This window comes from Salpingoeca rosetta (genome assembly GCF_000188695.1).
Source record: "Salpingoeca rosetta unplaced genomic scaffold supercont1.4, whole genome shotgun sequence".
Classification (NCBI taxonomy): domain Eukaryota; class Choanoflagellata; order Craspedida; family Salpingoecidae; genus Salpingoeca; species Salpingoeca rosetta.
This window is the reverse complement of record NW_004754930.1, coordinates 476,306-488,273: the sequence shown is the minus strand read 5'-3', so window position 1 is coordinate 488,273 and position 11,968 is coordinate 476,306. Positions and strand designations below refer to the sequence as shown.

Below are 11,968 nucleotides of genomic sequence, written 5' to 3'. Positions count from 1 at the left end.
ACCCACATATACACACACCGTCGTCATCGTCGTTATTGGTCGCATGTTGCTTGTGCATTTCGCAGATGGGCTCCCATTCCTTTTGTACCTGGCGGCTGTCCAGCTAGCCGTGCACGCATTGGCCTTTGGTGTCGTTCCTCTCTTTGGCGTCCCCGGCCACGTGGTATGTGTGTGTGTGTGTGTGTGTGTGTGTGTGTGTGTCACCCCTTGCACGTCTGCCTGCCTGTCCATGTGTCTGTGTTGCTGTGATTGGATTGCCTTGGTGCATGGCTGCCCTGCTCCGACCACCAGACTCATCGTGTGCGCCTGCCTTTGTGTTCTGCAGTGTGCGATTTTGTATCGGTGGCTGCAGGCCGTGACCGCGGTGTGGGTTGTGTTGGGCGTTCTGCTGCGCCGCTATGCAGCGCAGATACACCAGGTTTGTACCATTTCTTGCTCGTCCTTGTGCTTCTGCGCTTGGTGTTTTGTGCGCGACGTGTGTGTGTGTGTGTGTGTGTGTGTGTGTGTGTGTCTGTGTGTCTGTGTCTGTGTGTCTGTGTCTGTGTGTCTGTGTGTCTGTGTGCGCGCACGCATCTCTCTCATGGTGCTGTTCTGCCCCTTGCCTTGCCCTCGTCGCTTTGCCATTGCAGTTCTTGACAGTAGCTAGGCAACGGCACAATGTCATCGGGATGCAGCTGCAGGACGCATAGCCGCGCCCTGCCGTGCGTGCGCATGTGTGTTTCGTGCATGCGTGTCCTACTGTGCCATTCAACTCAGACAAGGAAGTAAAGAGGTCAAGCATAAAGGAGGGTGTGTGTACGGAGGTGGGAGGAAGGAGTGACGGTCGTAGGAAGAGCCACACAGAGTCACACAGACATACACACACACACACAGTCGGTGTGTTTATCAAAGCAACCGTGCAGGTCAAGCAGCGACGCGCATGCTAGTGTCAGCGACAGCGAACTTACCACAGCACTCATTCAAAATCATCATGAAGTCCCTGCCAGTACAGCCCCTTCTTTGCGTTTATGGGCGCCTTTTTGCTTGCTTGTGCTGTGGCCATGAGACGACGACGAGGCGTACAAGCTTTCGACCCCACGCAATGGGTGGCCGTTGGTCTGATGCTGCTGTGTGTGGCAACGGTGCTGACCTCCGCGGCGCTGTTGCCGGGTGGCGATGGAGTGGGCGAACCACAATCAGGGCGATGCTCGCGTGTTCAGTGCTTCAACCCGGCCACTATTGAGCAGCCAAAGCCGATCACGCAGCGATTTCGCTGGCTGCACTTCCCGAAGACGGGCACATCCTTCGCCCTCGTCCTCTACGACTATGTTTGCTCGGGGCTGACGCCAGGTGCTTTCATTCATGTGTGCGTGTGTGCTTGAATGAATGTCTGGTTGTTTGTCGGCCAATCTGCTGTGTTCTACTCTGCCCCTGCCAGCCCGCGTACCAGCTCAACCACCTACCCGTCTATCTGTCCACCCGCCGATCTTGCCCCCCCCCTCCCAGTCCCTCCTCCAAGCTGCTGCCGCAAACGGCGATTGTTCTCACAACATGCTCAAACACCCCCACCCCCCCATGCACGAAACAACCGCGCAGAGATGCTGCCCACGCCTGCGAGGCACGAGAACCAGGGCTTCGCGCTGCCGCAGTTCGAAGAGGAGCTGAAGAGAAGGGAAGATGTGAGCTGTGATTTGAGGCTCTTTCGCAGGCCTCGCGTGGGCCACCGCTCGCTGCCCCAAGGGGACATGTCCCGCACCACCTCTGTGTATGTGGCAATGTTCCGGGACCCGCGCGAACGCCTGCGCAGCGCGTACATGAACGGGTTGCACGCGGTCGGCGTCCGCGCTCAACGGCGACTGGACATGCTACGCACCGTGAAGACGCCGCGCGACTTTGTGAACTTCCCGGGCGTCAAGCACTGCCAGGTGAAGATGATGGCTGGCTACAAGTGCGGGGAGGACGTGGAGGTGACGCACATGCACGTGAAGCTGGCCCTACACCGACTGCGTACGCACTTTGTGTTTGTGGGCATCACGGACAGCTGGACAGAGAGCGTGTGTCTCTTCCATCGCATGTTCGGTGGGCGGCTGGTCGAACACGCATTCCACAACGTCCGCGAAACGACAGGCAACCTTGGCAACCGGCAAAGACGCCGCGCCAACGACACCATGACGCCCAACGGCGGTGAAGAGGATGACGATGACAGCGAGGACGCCGCTGAAGAAGAACCCATGTTCACCATCGCGGACGATCCACTCGACTGGTTGCTGTACACGGAGGCAAGGCGCATCTTCACGCGCAACCTGGTCAAGTATGGCCTCGTGTGCCCTGAGAACGCAGACGCCGTCCTCCACGATCGGCGTTAGGCAGAGGCAGAGGTGGTGAGGGGTAGTGAAGACATGCATCATGCACAAAACTGGTCTGGTCAGTGTGTGTATGTGTATGTATGTATGTATGTGTGTATGTACGTACGTATGTATGTATGTATGTATGTATGTATGTATGTATGTATGTATGTATGTATGTATGTATGTATGTATGTATGTATGTATGTATGTATGTATGTATGTGTGTGTGTGTGTGTGCGTGCGTGTCAAAGTGCAGAGGGTAAAGTTGCGCGTGTGACCGGGGGAGATAAGCGACCACAAAGCAAACTAAGAGTTAAAGGCGTTTATTAAACAAAAGCAACAAAGCGCAGGCAGGGGTCGAGTATGCCATCACACCACATCGCACCGCACCATATCACAGTGCACCAGCACACCAGCACAGTGGCCAACCTTGTGAAGCCACCAGGTAGACAGCGCAATCGGTGCACCAGTGCATATGTGGAGCCAGCAGCACGATGGCGAGCAGCCGATACACCCAAACAGAAAAGCAGGGACAGGAAAGCCGGCCGCGGCCTGTATCGGAGGTGGATTATCTTGGATCGGCCGACTGTGACTGGGATTGCTCTGCAGCCTTTGTCATCTCCGGCAGGTGGCCATGAACGCCAGGCTCGTTCCACTGGTCTGGGTTTGGTGGTGCCTCGTCAGGTGTGTCCCTCAAGAACCGAGCTGTGTCCAGCGCAGGACGTGCGTGTGTGCGAGGGTGAGAGAGAGAGAGAGTGTGTGTGTGTGTGTCCAGCGCAGGACGCGTGCGTGTGTGTGCGTGTGCGTGTGTGCGTGTGTATGTATGTACGTACATGCGTGTGTGCGTGTGCGTGTGTGTGCGTGAGAGAGTGCGCGCGTGTGTGTGTAGGTGTGCGTTGTGGGCTCGCTCGCAGGCCGTGCCAACAGCCCCGCAAATAGCGCAGCTCAAGCAACACACACACACACACACTGGTTGATGGGCCCACCGTATGTTTCGTTGGGCTGCTCCTCCAGCTCCTTGGGCACGTCGACCCCTGTAAATGCAATGCGGGGGGGGGGGAGAGATGGGTCACCGGTGCAGCTGCATGAGTGATGGTGCAACTGCTCTGGGCTGGGCAACCGCACACTGATCATCGTACAATGCACACGACCACTCTATTCAACCCCAGCATCAGCCGTGATGTGACACAGAATACACAACACAACACAAACACATATGCTCACATCACACACAACACAACCACACATAACGACACACACACACACGCACGCACTTGCATACGGCAGGGTGTCCTTCTCCCACGCCTTGTCCACCAAGTCCACCAATCGCCGTTTCTTGCGAAACCACGCCAAGCGATCGTCCTGCAACGACGAAAACAGATGCGTCAGCAAAGGCCAGCTACGTACACAAGGTGCAGGTGGTGCAAAGGGTGCAGGTGGTGCAAAGGGTGCAGGTGGTGCAAAGGGTGCAGGTGGTGTACACACAACACAACACCACACAACACAACACAAGCGTACACCACACAAGCATACACAACAAACACAAGCACACGCACACAAGCGTACACAACACAACACAGCCCAAGCACACAAGCATACACAACACAACACAACCCACCGCCATCTCGTTCCAACTTCCGCCTCCTCGACGGTTTCTGCGATTTGGCAATGGCAAGTTTGTCTTCGCAAAGAAGGCAAACTTGCCCTTGCCAAATTGTTGCTCATGCTTCTTGCAATCTTCGTTTACCAGAAACATCGCTATATCTCCAACCATTTCTCTTCTTCCGCTTGCTTTCACAACTCCCGCACCACAAGCCAGCCACACGTGCTTACAGCAGCGCCATTTCTCCGCAGCCCAAATCCACCACCCTTTCTGAATCCACGCTTGTCGACACCTTTCCAGCTCACCTCCACCCAACACCGCCGACATGTCTGCCAAGCCCGCGTACAAAGTTGGTGAGTGACAAAGGCAACCCGCCCTGCCACCGTGCCCTCCTCTAGCTCGCCGTGTTGAGATCGCGGCGAGAACTTTGCGTGCACGCGCAGTGGTCATGAAATCAAAATCAACTCTTTGTCACGTGCATCAGTGTGTCGTTCACTGCCACCAATCTCTTTTGTTGTGTGCTTGTTTGCTGGCGGGTTCTCTCCAATGTCTTCAATTGTCTTCAATGCCTTCAACCTTCGACTCACCCTCTCACTCACTTACCCACTCGATGAAACACCCCCCTGCCAACAACAACAACAACCCCATCTCTCTGATCAGCCAACATTGAGCTCGCCGAGCTCGGCCGCAAGGACATCATGCTCTCTGAGAACGAGATGCCTGGCCTGATGAACCTTCGCGCCAAGTACGGCCCCTCCCAGCCCCTCAAGGGCGCCCGCATCGCTGGCTGCCTGCACATGACGACCCAGACGGCCGTCCTCATTGAGACGCTCACCGCGCTCGGCGCCCAGGTGCAGTGGTCCTCCTGCAACATCTTCTCCACCCAGGACGAGGCCGCCGCCGCCATCGCCGCCACGGGCGTCCCCGTCTACGCCTGGAAGGGCGAGACCGACGAGGAGTACCTCTGGTGCATCGAGCAGACGCTCGTCTTCCCCGACGGCCAGCCACTCAACATGATCCTGGACGACGGTGGTGACCTCACCAACCTCGTCCACGAGAAGTTCCCCCAGTACCTCGACGGCATCAAGGGCGTCTCCGAGGAGACCACCACCGGCGTGCACAACCTCTACAAGATGATGGAGAAGGGCGTCCTCAAGGTCCCCGCCATCAACGTCAACGACTCTGTCACCAAGAGCAAGTTTGACAACCTGTACGGCTGCCGCGAGTCGCTCCTCGACGGCCTCAAGCGCGCCACGGACGTCATGATTGCCGGCAAGACCGCCGTTGTCGCCGGCTACGGCGATGTCGGCAAGGGCTGCGCCCAGTCCCTCCGCGGCATGGGTGCCCGCGTCCTCATCACAGAGATTGACCCCATCAACGCACTGCAGGCTGCCATGGAGGGCTACGAGGTTACCACCATGGAGGAGGCGTGCAAGGAGGCCATGATCTTCGTCACCGCCACGGGCTGCAAGGGCATCCTCCGCCCCGAGCACTTTGAGCAGATGAAGGACGACGCCATTGTCTGCAACATTGGCCACTTTGACTGCGAGATTGACGTTGCGTGGGTCAAGGCCAACGCCAAGTCTGTCATGAACATCAAGCCCCAGGTCGACCGCTACGAGATGGCCAGCGGCCGCCACATCATCCTCCTCGCCGAGGGCCGCCTCGTCAACCTTGGCTGCGCCACGGGCCACCCCAGCTTTGTCATGTCCAACTCCTTCACCAACCAGGTCCTCGCCCAGATTGAGCTCTGGACCAACACCAACAAGTACCCCCTCAACGTGCACGTGCTCCCCAAGAAGCTCGACGAGGAGGTCGCCGCCTCCCACCTCGACAAGCTTGGCGTCAAGCTCACCAAGCTCTCCGCGGACCAGTCTGAGTACCTCGGCATCCCCTCTGAGGGCCCCTTCAAGCCCGAGCACTACCGCTACTAAGCAGCTCCACCCCACCCACCTACTCCCCTTACATGCCCTCAACCAACACAACACCTCTTCCTCCTGTTATGCTCGCGTCCCTCTTCCCCTGCCTTTTTTCTCCTCCCTCTTGTGTGTGACTGCCCCGTTTCGATGTCTCTTGGTTTCTTCTAGCGTCGTTTCTCGTTGCATTTGGTAGCTTGACCATGGATGGGATCGTGTTGGCTGGCTCGCTTCTTGCTTGCTCGCTTAACAATGGATGGATTGGACGAGTGGTGGCATGATGATTGATTGTCTCTTTTTTCTTCGTTTCCCCCCACACCTCTCTTCTCTTCTCTGCTGCTGTGTGTCTGTTCCAATACAAGACACCAGTACAAGTGGATATACGGAGAGAGAGAGAGAGAGAGAGAGAGAGAGAGAGAGAGAGCAGAATAAGAACAAGAAGCGAAGCCAAGCAAACAAGAGTGTGTTGTCACAAGCACAACAACAACAACGCTCTTAGTCGTTTTTCTGCTGCGTGGTTCCGCCCACAAAACTCACGCACAGTGCTTTGCTTTGCTGTGCCTTTGCCTTCCCGCCACCCACGACGCCGCCGCATCGGCCCATCGCAAGGCAACTAACTACTCCAGCCACCGCCACCACTCCAGCACGACTTGCCACCATGTCCTCCTTGCCTTCCTCGGCGACGGCGACTGCGACAGTGCCGATGCCGCACCATCACCACCATCAGTACCATCACCACCACCACCAGCAACAGGGTGGCTTGAGCAGTGCTGCGCTGGCCAGCATGCCGCAACCGCCGCCCGGCATCAAAGTGGCGCGCAGCAGGGGAGGAGGCAGTGGCAGCAGTAGTGGCGGCGGCGGCACCAAGGACGACAGCTTCAGCTTGCCGCTGCTGTTCTGGATGGGCTCGTGGTACTTCTGCAGCCTCATCACGCTGTTCATGAACAAGATCATCCTGTCGTCCGAGGGCGGGAACAAGTATGTGCTCGGCATCACGCAGATGATCATGACCGCCGTGCTGGGCGCCGCCAAGGTGTACGGCCCCTCCGCCATTGCGCATGTGCTCGGCACACGCACCTCGCCCAAGCCAAACGAGATTACAAGCGCCGTGCGCCCCTACAACACGTTCTGGCGGGACATGATCTTCGTCGGCGTCATGCGCGGCCTGACCGTGCTCTTTGGCTTGATCTCCCTGGCAAACGTCGCCGTCAGCTTCACAGAAACCATCAAGAGCAGCGCGCCCTTCTTCACCGTCATCTTTGCCCAGGTCATCCTGCGGCAGCGCACGTCGTGGCAAGTCAACGTCTCCCTGCTGCCGGTCATGCTCGGCCTCGCGCTGTGCAGTGCAACGGAGCTCTCCTTCAACACCATCGGCTTTCTGGCCGCCGTCGCCAACAATGTCATCGACTGCATCCAGAACGTCTTCAGCAAGCACTTGCTCAAGAGCATGACGCCGGTGCAGCTGCAGTTCTACACCAGCGCCGCAGCGGCCATCTTGCAACTCCCCGTGCTTCTCTACACGCTGGCGCCGGAGCTCAAGTCCGCCAGCATCCCCGGGAACATCTGGATCATGATCCTCATCGACGCCGTGTTCTACCACTTGCAGAGCGTCACCGCGTACTTCACCATGAGCCTGCTCACCCCGGTCTCCCAGAGCGTCGCCAACACCGTCAAGCGCGCCCTCCTCATCTTCCTCTCCATTCTCTGGTTTGGTAACGAAATCTCCTTCCTCAGCGGCGCGGGTATGGTGACGGTTGTCTTTGGCGTGTTCCTCTATAATCACTGCCGTCTCAACTACCCAGCTCCCCAGGACAGCAACAGCAGCAGCAAAACTGAGCTGCCCAAGTAACCAGCGCGCGCGCGCGCGCGCGCGCGCGCGCGCGCGTGTGTGTGTGTGTGTGTGTGTGTGTGTGTGTGTGTGTGTGTGTGTGTGTGTGTGTGTGTGTGTGTGTGGCCCTTGTTCTTGGGACCACTGTTGTTTCTGTTGTTGCCTCGGCATCCGTGTTGTTGTTGTTGTTGTTGTTGTTGTTGTTGTTGTTGTTGTTGTTGTTGTTGTTGTTGTTGTTGTTGTTGTTGTTGTTGTTGTTGTTGTTGTTGTTGTTGTTGTTGTTGTTGATGTTGTTGTTAGAAAAAACAAGACTCCGTGTCTTCGACATGTGATCGTGCTCATGTTCGTGACAACTGCACCCGGTTGCACCTCAACACACCCGCGATACCCCTCTTCATTCCCTCTCCTATTGTCCTCGCGCCGTGCAGCTCTGTACATATCATCAAACCCTTGCTCGCGATGTGCACAGCGCGTGGTTGTATTGTGTGCTTCCCCACAACGCATGTTTGTGAGGTAGCCTGACTTGTTTTGTGCCGTGGGTGTCCCTGCTGTAGTGTAGCAAGGGTGGAGTTGCCACCCGATCCCCTTGCGTCCCTCCTCGTTCTTTTCTCTCTCTCTCTCTCTCTCGTTGCTTGAGCTTTACCAGTGTACTCTTCGTCTCTCGGCTGCTATACAACACGTCGCTGCTCGCCTTCTATGCGCCTCCCAGCTACGTCGTGCATGGAATACAAAGCACAGCAGACACAAACACACACACACACGACTGCTAACTGAGTCAGCCGGGCTGATGTGTCGAGTCGGGTGTTTGTACTTGGAGTATGTGCAAAACCACACACACACACACGCACGTGCACACGCACAACCACGACCGCATCGGTCAAGCAAGCAAGATGTGCCGATGCAACAAGGGAAACAAACGAGCGAGCCAATCGATGTGATTGAAGAAAGAAAACAAAGGAAGAGAGGAAGGCTTGGGTGCGAAAACCCGGTTCTGATTACACCTGAGTGAGGCCACAAGCAAAGGAGGGAATAGGAAGGACAACCAAGGTGTTGCATGTGTGAGCCAAAGGGACACGATCATGGGTCAAGAAGAGGGGAAGAGCGGGAGGGGTTTCAATGTATATGGAGGCGCAAGCGTTCGAACGCTCGCTCACTTGTGCACCTTCGCTTGAGTTGTGAGGAGCATATGATCCACAATAGAAACTAGGACGGATCAGTGTGTCATCCAAACGTATGCATCCTCCAGGCTCTTGAAGACGTTCAGCTCCTTGACATCCTGGTCCTTGATGTTGTCCCGGCATGACACGAAGAACGTGCCATCCTCGCGCTTGATAATGCACTTCATTGAAGCAGCCGGCACAATGATCCGGGACCCTTCGCCGTCAACCCAGCCAACATAACCAGTCTCCCCGTCAGCCATCTTCGTCGTTGTGTTGGAACAGCAAACTAACAGGCAAGAGCAGAGTGGTGTGCTGTTGTTGTTGTGGTGTTTGTGTGGGTCGCCGTTGTAGAAAGTTGTTTATGGAGCACATAACATTCAAGCCAAGCAACAGACAGACAGACAAAGAGGCGCTCGACTACTGGTTGTCGGCTGTTGGCGCGTCTTCCTTGTCTTTCTTGTCTTCCTTGTCTTCCTTGTCGTCATCGTCGTTGTCATTGTTGGCTTGTTGCGTCCAGATTTCTTCATCTCTGATGGGCGGGTCATCCTGTTGTTCATCTGTTTCCCCGTGTTGGTGGGTGGTCGCGTCGTCTGTGTTGCTCTCGTCAACGCCATCATGTTGTTGTTGTTGTTGTTGTTGTTGTTGTTGTTGTTGTTGTTGTTGTTGTTGTTGTTGTTGTTGTTGTGTTGGGTCTGGGTTGGGCTCTTGCGTGAGCTGGTCCACTGTACGTTGCACGGAAGCAATGACAACGAGCATCTTATGAGCTGGCAACGGATAAGAGAGTGGTGCATTCTCTATGTGCGCGCGCACGTCGCTGGCACGCACGCATGTACGCACCATCGTGTACGACCACCACATGCGCATGCCACTTCATTGCCATCATCATCATCATCATCATCATCAAACTGTACCGATAATGGCAAACGTGCAGAGGATGAAGCCTTCTTGGCCCTTCAAGAGAGACGGATCGATAAATTCTTGCTGTTGGGAGGAACAAGACATATGCGGTGCAGTGCGCGGTGTGAGCATGCAAACCCCCAAGAGAAGCCCAGGGCAACAAGCAGCAGCGCACGGATGTGCAAGTGCAAACACGCGCAGACAGGGAAGGAGAAAGAGAAGGAGGAGGAGGAGGAGAAGGAGGAGGAGGAGGAGGAGGAGGAGGAGGAGGAGGAGGAGAGAGGGAGAGAGAACACAAGCACACACACGCGCGCACACACGCACACACACACACACACGCACACGCACACGCACAAGCAACATGTTCTTGGGAAAACAACACCCACCATGCCGAATATTTCATACAAGAACGCAAATCTCCCGCTCTTCAGCACGACGTGCTCCATGATGCTCAGCAGCACATCGCACGACACAGCGCTCGTCTGCAGACGCGAGAACGTGCAACCAGCCAACACAGCGCCGATTGACGTCAGCATGAGAACCAGCACACAAGGCTACAGCACATTTTCAAGGCGCACGCACATGTTCCACATGGAAGCCTCACGCTCACACACACACACACACACACACACACGCAGACACGCAGACACACACAAGCTCATCCTCACACGCGCACCCACTCACCTACGAGCCCACTCATACAACGACACGCACAAACACATCCAGTCTTCACACCCTTTCCCGCACAAACTACCTTGTCCTTGTGGTGCTTTGCAAATGCTTCGACGGCATCGACGGCTGCCTGGGCGACATCGCAGAGGACCTTGGCCTTCTTCGTCGGGGAATAGGCGGCCGGCATGTGATGCAGCAGCGAAACGGCTGCGCTGTACGGCTCAAAGCCCTTGTCGGAACCATCCACGAATCGCAGGCGAGGGAGGAAGAAGAGGAGGACATGTGAGTGACAGTGGTGATGGCAATGCCTGTGGTGATGGGCAGTGGTGGTGGTACGTGCTTACCGGAGGTGGGTGTTCGGGATCGGGGAGGAGGCGAAGGTTGTCGCTCAGCAGACTTTCCTGCGCACACAGTGTACACGTGCAGTGTCAATGTCAGCCAGAGAAATGCACGGCGTCATGCTTGCACACATGCGTAATCGCTTGCATGTTCACACACACACATACACACACACACATATCTGTGCACACGTGTGCGTGTAGACACAAGCGATGCAAACACACCTGAATCGGGACAGGGATGTAGGCCTCGCATTTTGCACGAAGACGCTGTTCTTTCACGTGCATATCTTCCGGCGACAACACACGCAGGGTGGCCCACACTAAACGATGGATGCAACACACAAAACAATCAATGTGAGAAAGCGAAGCACACCCTGAATGCACATAATCTAGTCATCATGGTGGTCCTTCCTTCACAACCACATGATACACACACAGACACATGCATACACACCTGATTCGTCAAACACAAAGGCCTCCAGCTGCTCTCGCACGACTTCATTGACGTCCCACTCATCATCATCATCGCCAGCATCGGCTGCGCGCTCATCCTCTCCACCATCGTCACCATCGTCGCCATCACCGTCATCATCGCTCGCATCACCAGCAAACGGGTCCTTCCTGCCGGTCGCCTGCGAGGGCGTGTGCGTGTGTGCTGACATGCCCATTCCTTCTCCATCCACACTTCCCCGACCAAGCCTGTTCAGCAGCGTCGCTGCACGCGTTCGCAGTTGCGACATGCGCTGCTGTTGTTGCTGTTGCTGTTGTTGCTGTTGCTGCTGCTGCTGTTGCTGCTGTTGCTGCTGTTGCTGTTGTTGTTGCTGCTGTGCATCGTGTGTGTGCGTGTGCATTTCGAGTTCTGGATACGCCGACAGAATCATCGACATGCCGTTGTCAATCAGCGCCCGCGTGTCGCGTAGCAGACCTGCAGGCGTGCGGTGCGGATGTGCACACGTGATTGTTGTGATACATGTACGTACGTGAATGGGAAAGAAGTACGTGTGCGATTGCTTGGGTCACTTGTTGGCTTGACAGTGAGTGAGTGGCACAAGACAGCAGACAGCGAGCAACCCAACTCTTTCAACTTACTCTGGACATAATTGGAGGACATGAGAGAGGACGTGTAGTGGTCTGCGGTCAAGAGGGGGCAGCAGCAGTCGAGTGCATGTGAGGAAGAATGGTCAGAGATGGAGGTAAGTGATACACCGACGAACGCTTTCTGGT

At 56.1% G+C, this 11,968-nt stretch overlaps 7 protein-coding genes across 8 annotated transcripts in view; 4 read left to right on the top strand and 3 right to left on the bottom strand.

Annotated features, from left to right (window-relative positions):
* The window catches only part of PTSG_01187 (uncharacterized protein), a gene marked incomplete at both ends in the record, with an annotated part of 6,325 nt that extends 5,636 nt beyond the window's left edge, over window positions 1-689 (top strand). Inside the window, 3 exons of the mRNA XM_004997102.1 lie at window positions 66-163; window positions 326-418; window positions 630-689. Coding sequence (XP_004997159.1) covers window positions 66-163; window positions 326-418; window positions 630-689 — 251 coding nt within the window. The remainder of the gene's footprint in view (window positions 1-65; window positions 164-325; window positions 419-629) is intronic.
* A 318-nt stretch (window positions 690-1,007) lies between these two features.
* Window positions 1,008-2,465, top strand: PTSG_01186 (uncharacterized protein; the record flags this gene model as incomplete). The annotated part of the gene is made up of 2 exons (XM_004997101.1): window positions 1,008-1,329; window positions 1,576-2,465. 2 exons carry the CDS (start codon window positions 1,008-1,010, stop codon window positions 2,343-2,345), a joined length of 1,092 nt encoding a protein of 363 aa, XP_004997158.1. The 3' UTR covers window positions 2,346-2,465.
* Window positions 2,466-2,637: 172 nt separating this feature from the next.
* Window positions 2,638-4,083, bottom strand: PTSG_01185 (uncharacterized protein; the record flags this gene model as incomplete). The annotated part of the gene is made up of 4 exons (XM_004997100.1): window positions 2,638-3,032; window positions 3,314-3,361; window positions 3,602-3,689; window positions 3,946-4,083. 4 exons carry the CDS (start codon window positions 4,081-4,083, stop codon window positions 2,896-2,898), a joined length of 411 nt encoding a protein of 136 aa, XP_004997157.1. The 3' UTR covers window positions 2,638-2,895.
* Window positions 4,084-4,135: 52 nt separating this feature from the next.
* On the top strand, window positions 4,136-6,235 carry PTSG_01184 (adenosylhomocysteinase B). Its single transcript, XM_004997099.1, has 2 exons — window positions 4,136-4,283; window positions 4,591-6,235. Exons 1-2 carry the CDS (start codon window positions 4,256-4,258, stop codon window positions 5,862-5,864), a joined length of 1,302 nt encoding a protein of 433 aa, XP_004997156.1. The 5' UTR covers window positions 4,136-4,255; the 3' UTR covers window positions 5,865-6,235.
* Window positions 6,236-6,361: 126 nt separating this feature from the next.
* On the top strand, window positions 6,362-7,753 carry PTSG_01183 (solute carrier family 35 member E2). The gene has a single exon (XM_004997098.1). The coding sequence runs from the start codon at window positions 6,505-6,507 to the stop codon at window positions 7,693-7,695; it is 1,191 nt and encodes a 396-aa protein (XP_004997155.1). The 5' UTR covers window positions 6,362-6,504; the 3' UTR covers window positions 7,696-7,753.
* A 549-nt stretch (window positions 7,754-8,302) lies between these two features.
* On the bottom strand, window positions 8,303-9,182 carry PTSG_11692. Of its 2 annotated transcripts, XM_004997097.1 has the most exons (2): window positions 8,837-9,182; window positions 8,303-8,675 (listed from the first exon to the last, which is right to left on the bottom strand). In XM_004997097.1, exons 1-2 carry the CDS (start codon window positions 8,973-8,975, stop codon window positions 8,314-8,316), a joined length of 501 nt encoding a protein of 166 aa, XP_004997154.1. In that variant the 5' UTR covers window positions 8,976-9,182; the 3' UTR covers window positions 8,303-8,313. The 2 variants fall into 2 exon arrangements, with proteins under 2 accessions (XP_004997154.1, XP_004997153.1); XM_004997096.1 differs by having other exon boundaries at window positions 8,303-9,182.
* The window catches only part of PTSG_11691 (uncharacterized protein), a gene marked incomplete at its 5' end in the record, with an annotated part of 4,554 nt that continues 1,762 nt past the window's right edge, over window positions 9,177-11,968 (bottom strand). The window contains 8 exons of the mRNA XM_004997095.1: window positions 9,177-9,556; window positions 9,746-9,815; window positions 10,118-10,213; window positions 10,486-10,632; window positions 10,748-10,804; window positions 10,967-11,064; window positions 11,199-11,669; window positions 11,834-11,875. Of these exons, the coding sequence (XP_004997152.1) occupies window positions 9,252-9,556; window positions 9,746-9,815; window positions 10,118-10,213; window positions 10,486-10,632; window positions 10,748-10,804; window positions 10,967-11,064; window positions 11,199-11,669; window positions 11,834-11,875 (1,286 nt within the window). The 3' untranslated portion in view covers window positions 9,177-9,251. The remainder of the gene's footprint in view (window positions 9,557-9,745; window positions 9,816-10,117; window positions 10,214-10,485; window positions 10,633-10,747; window positions 10,805-10,966; window positions 11,065-11,198; window positions 11,670-11,833; window positions 11,876-11,968) is intronic.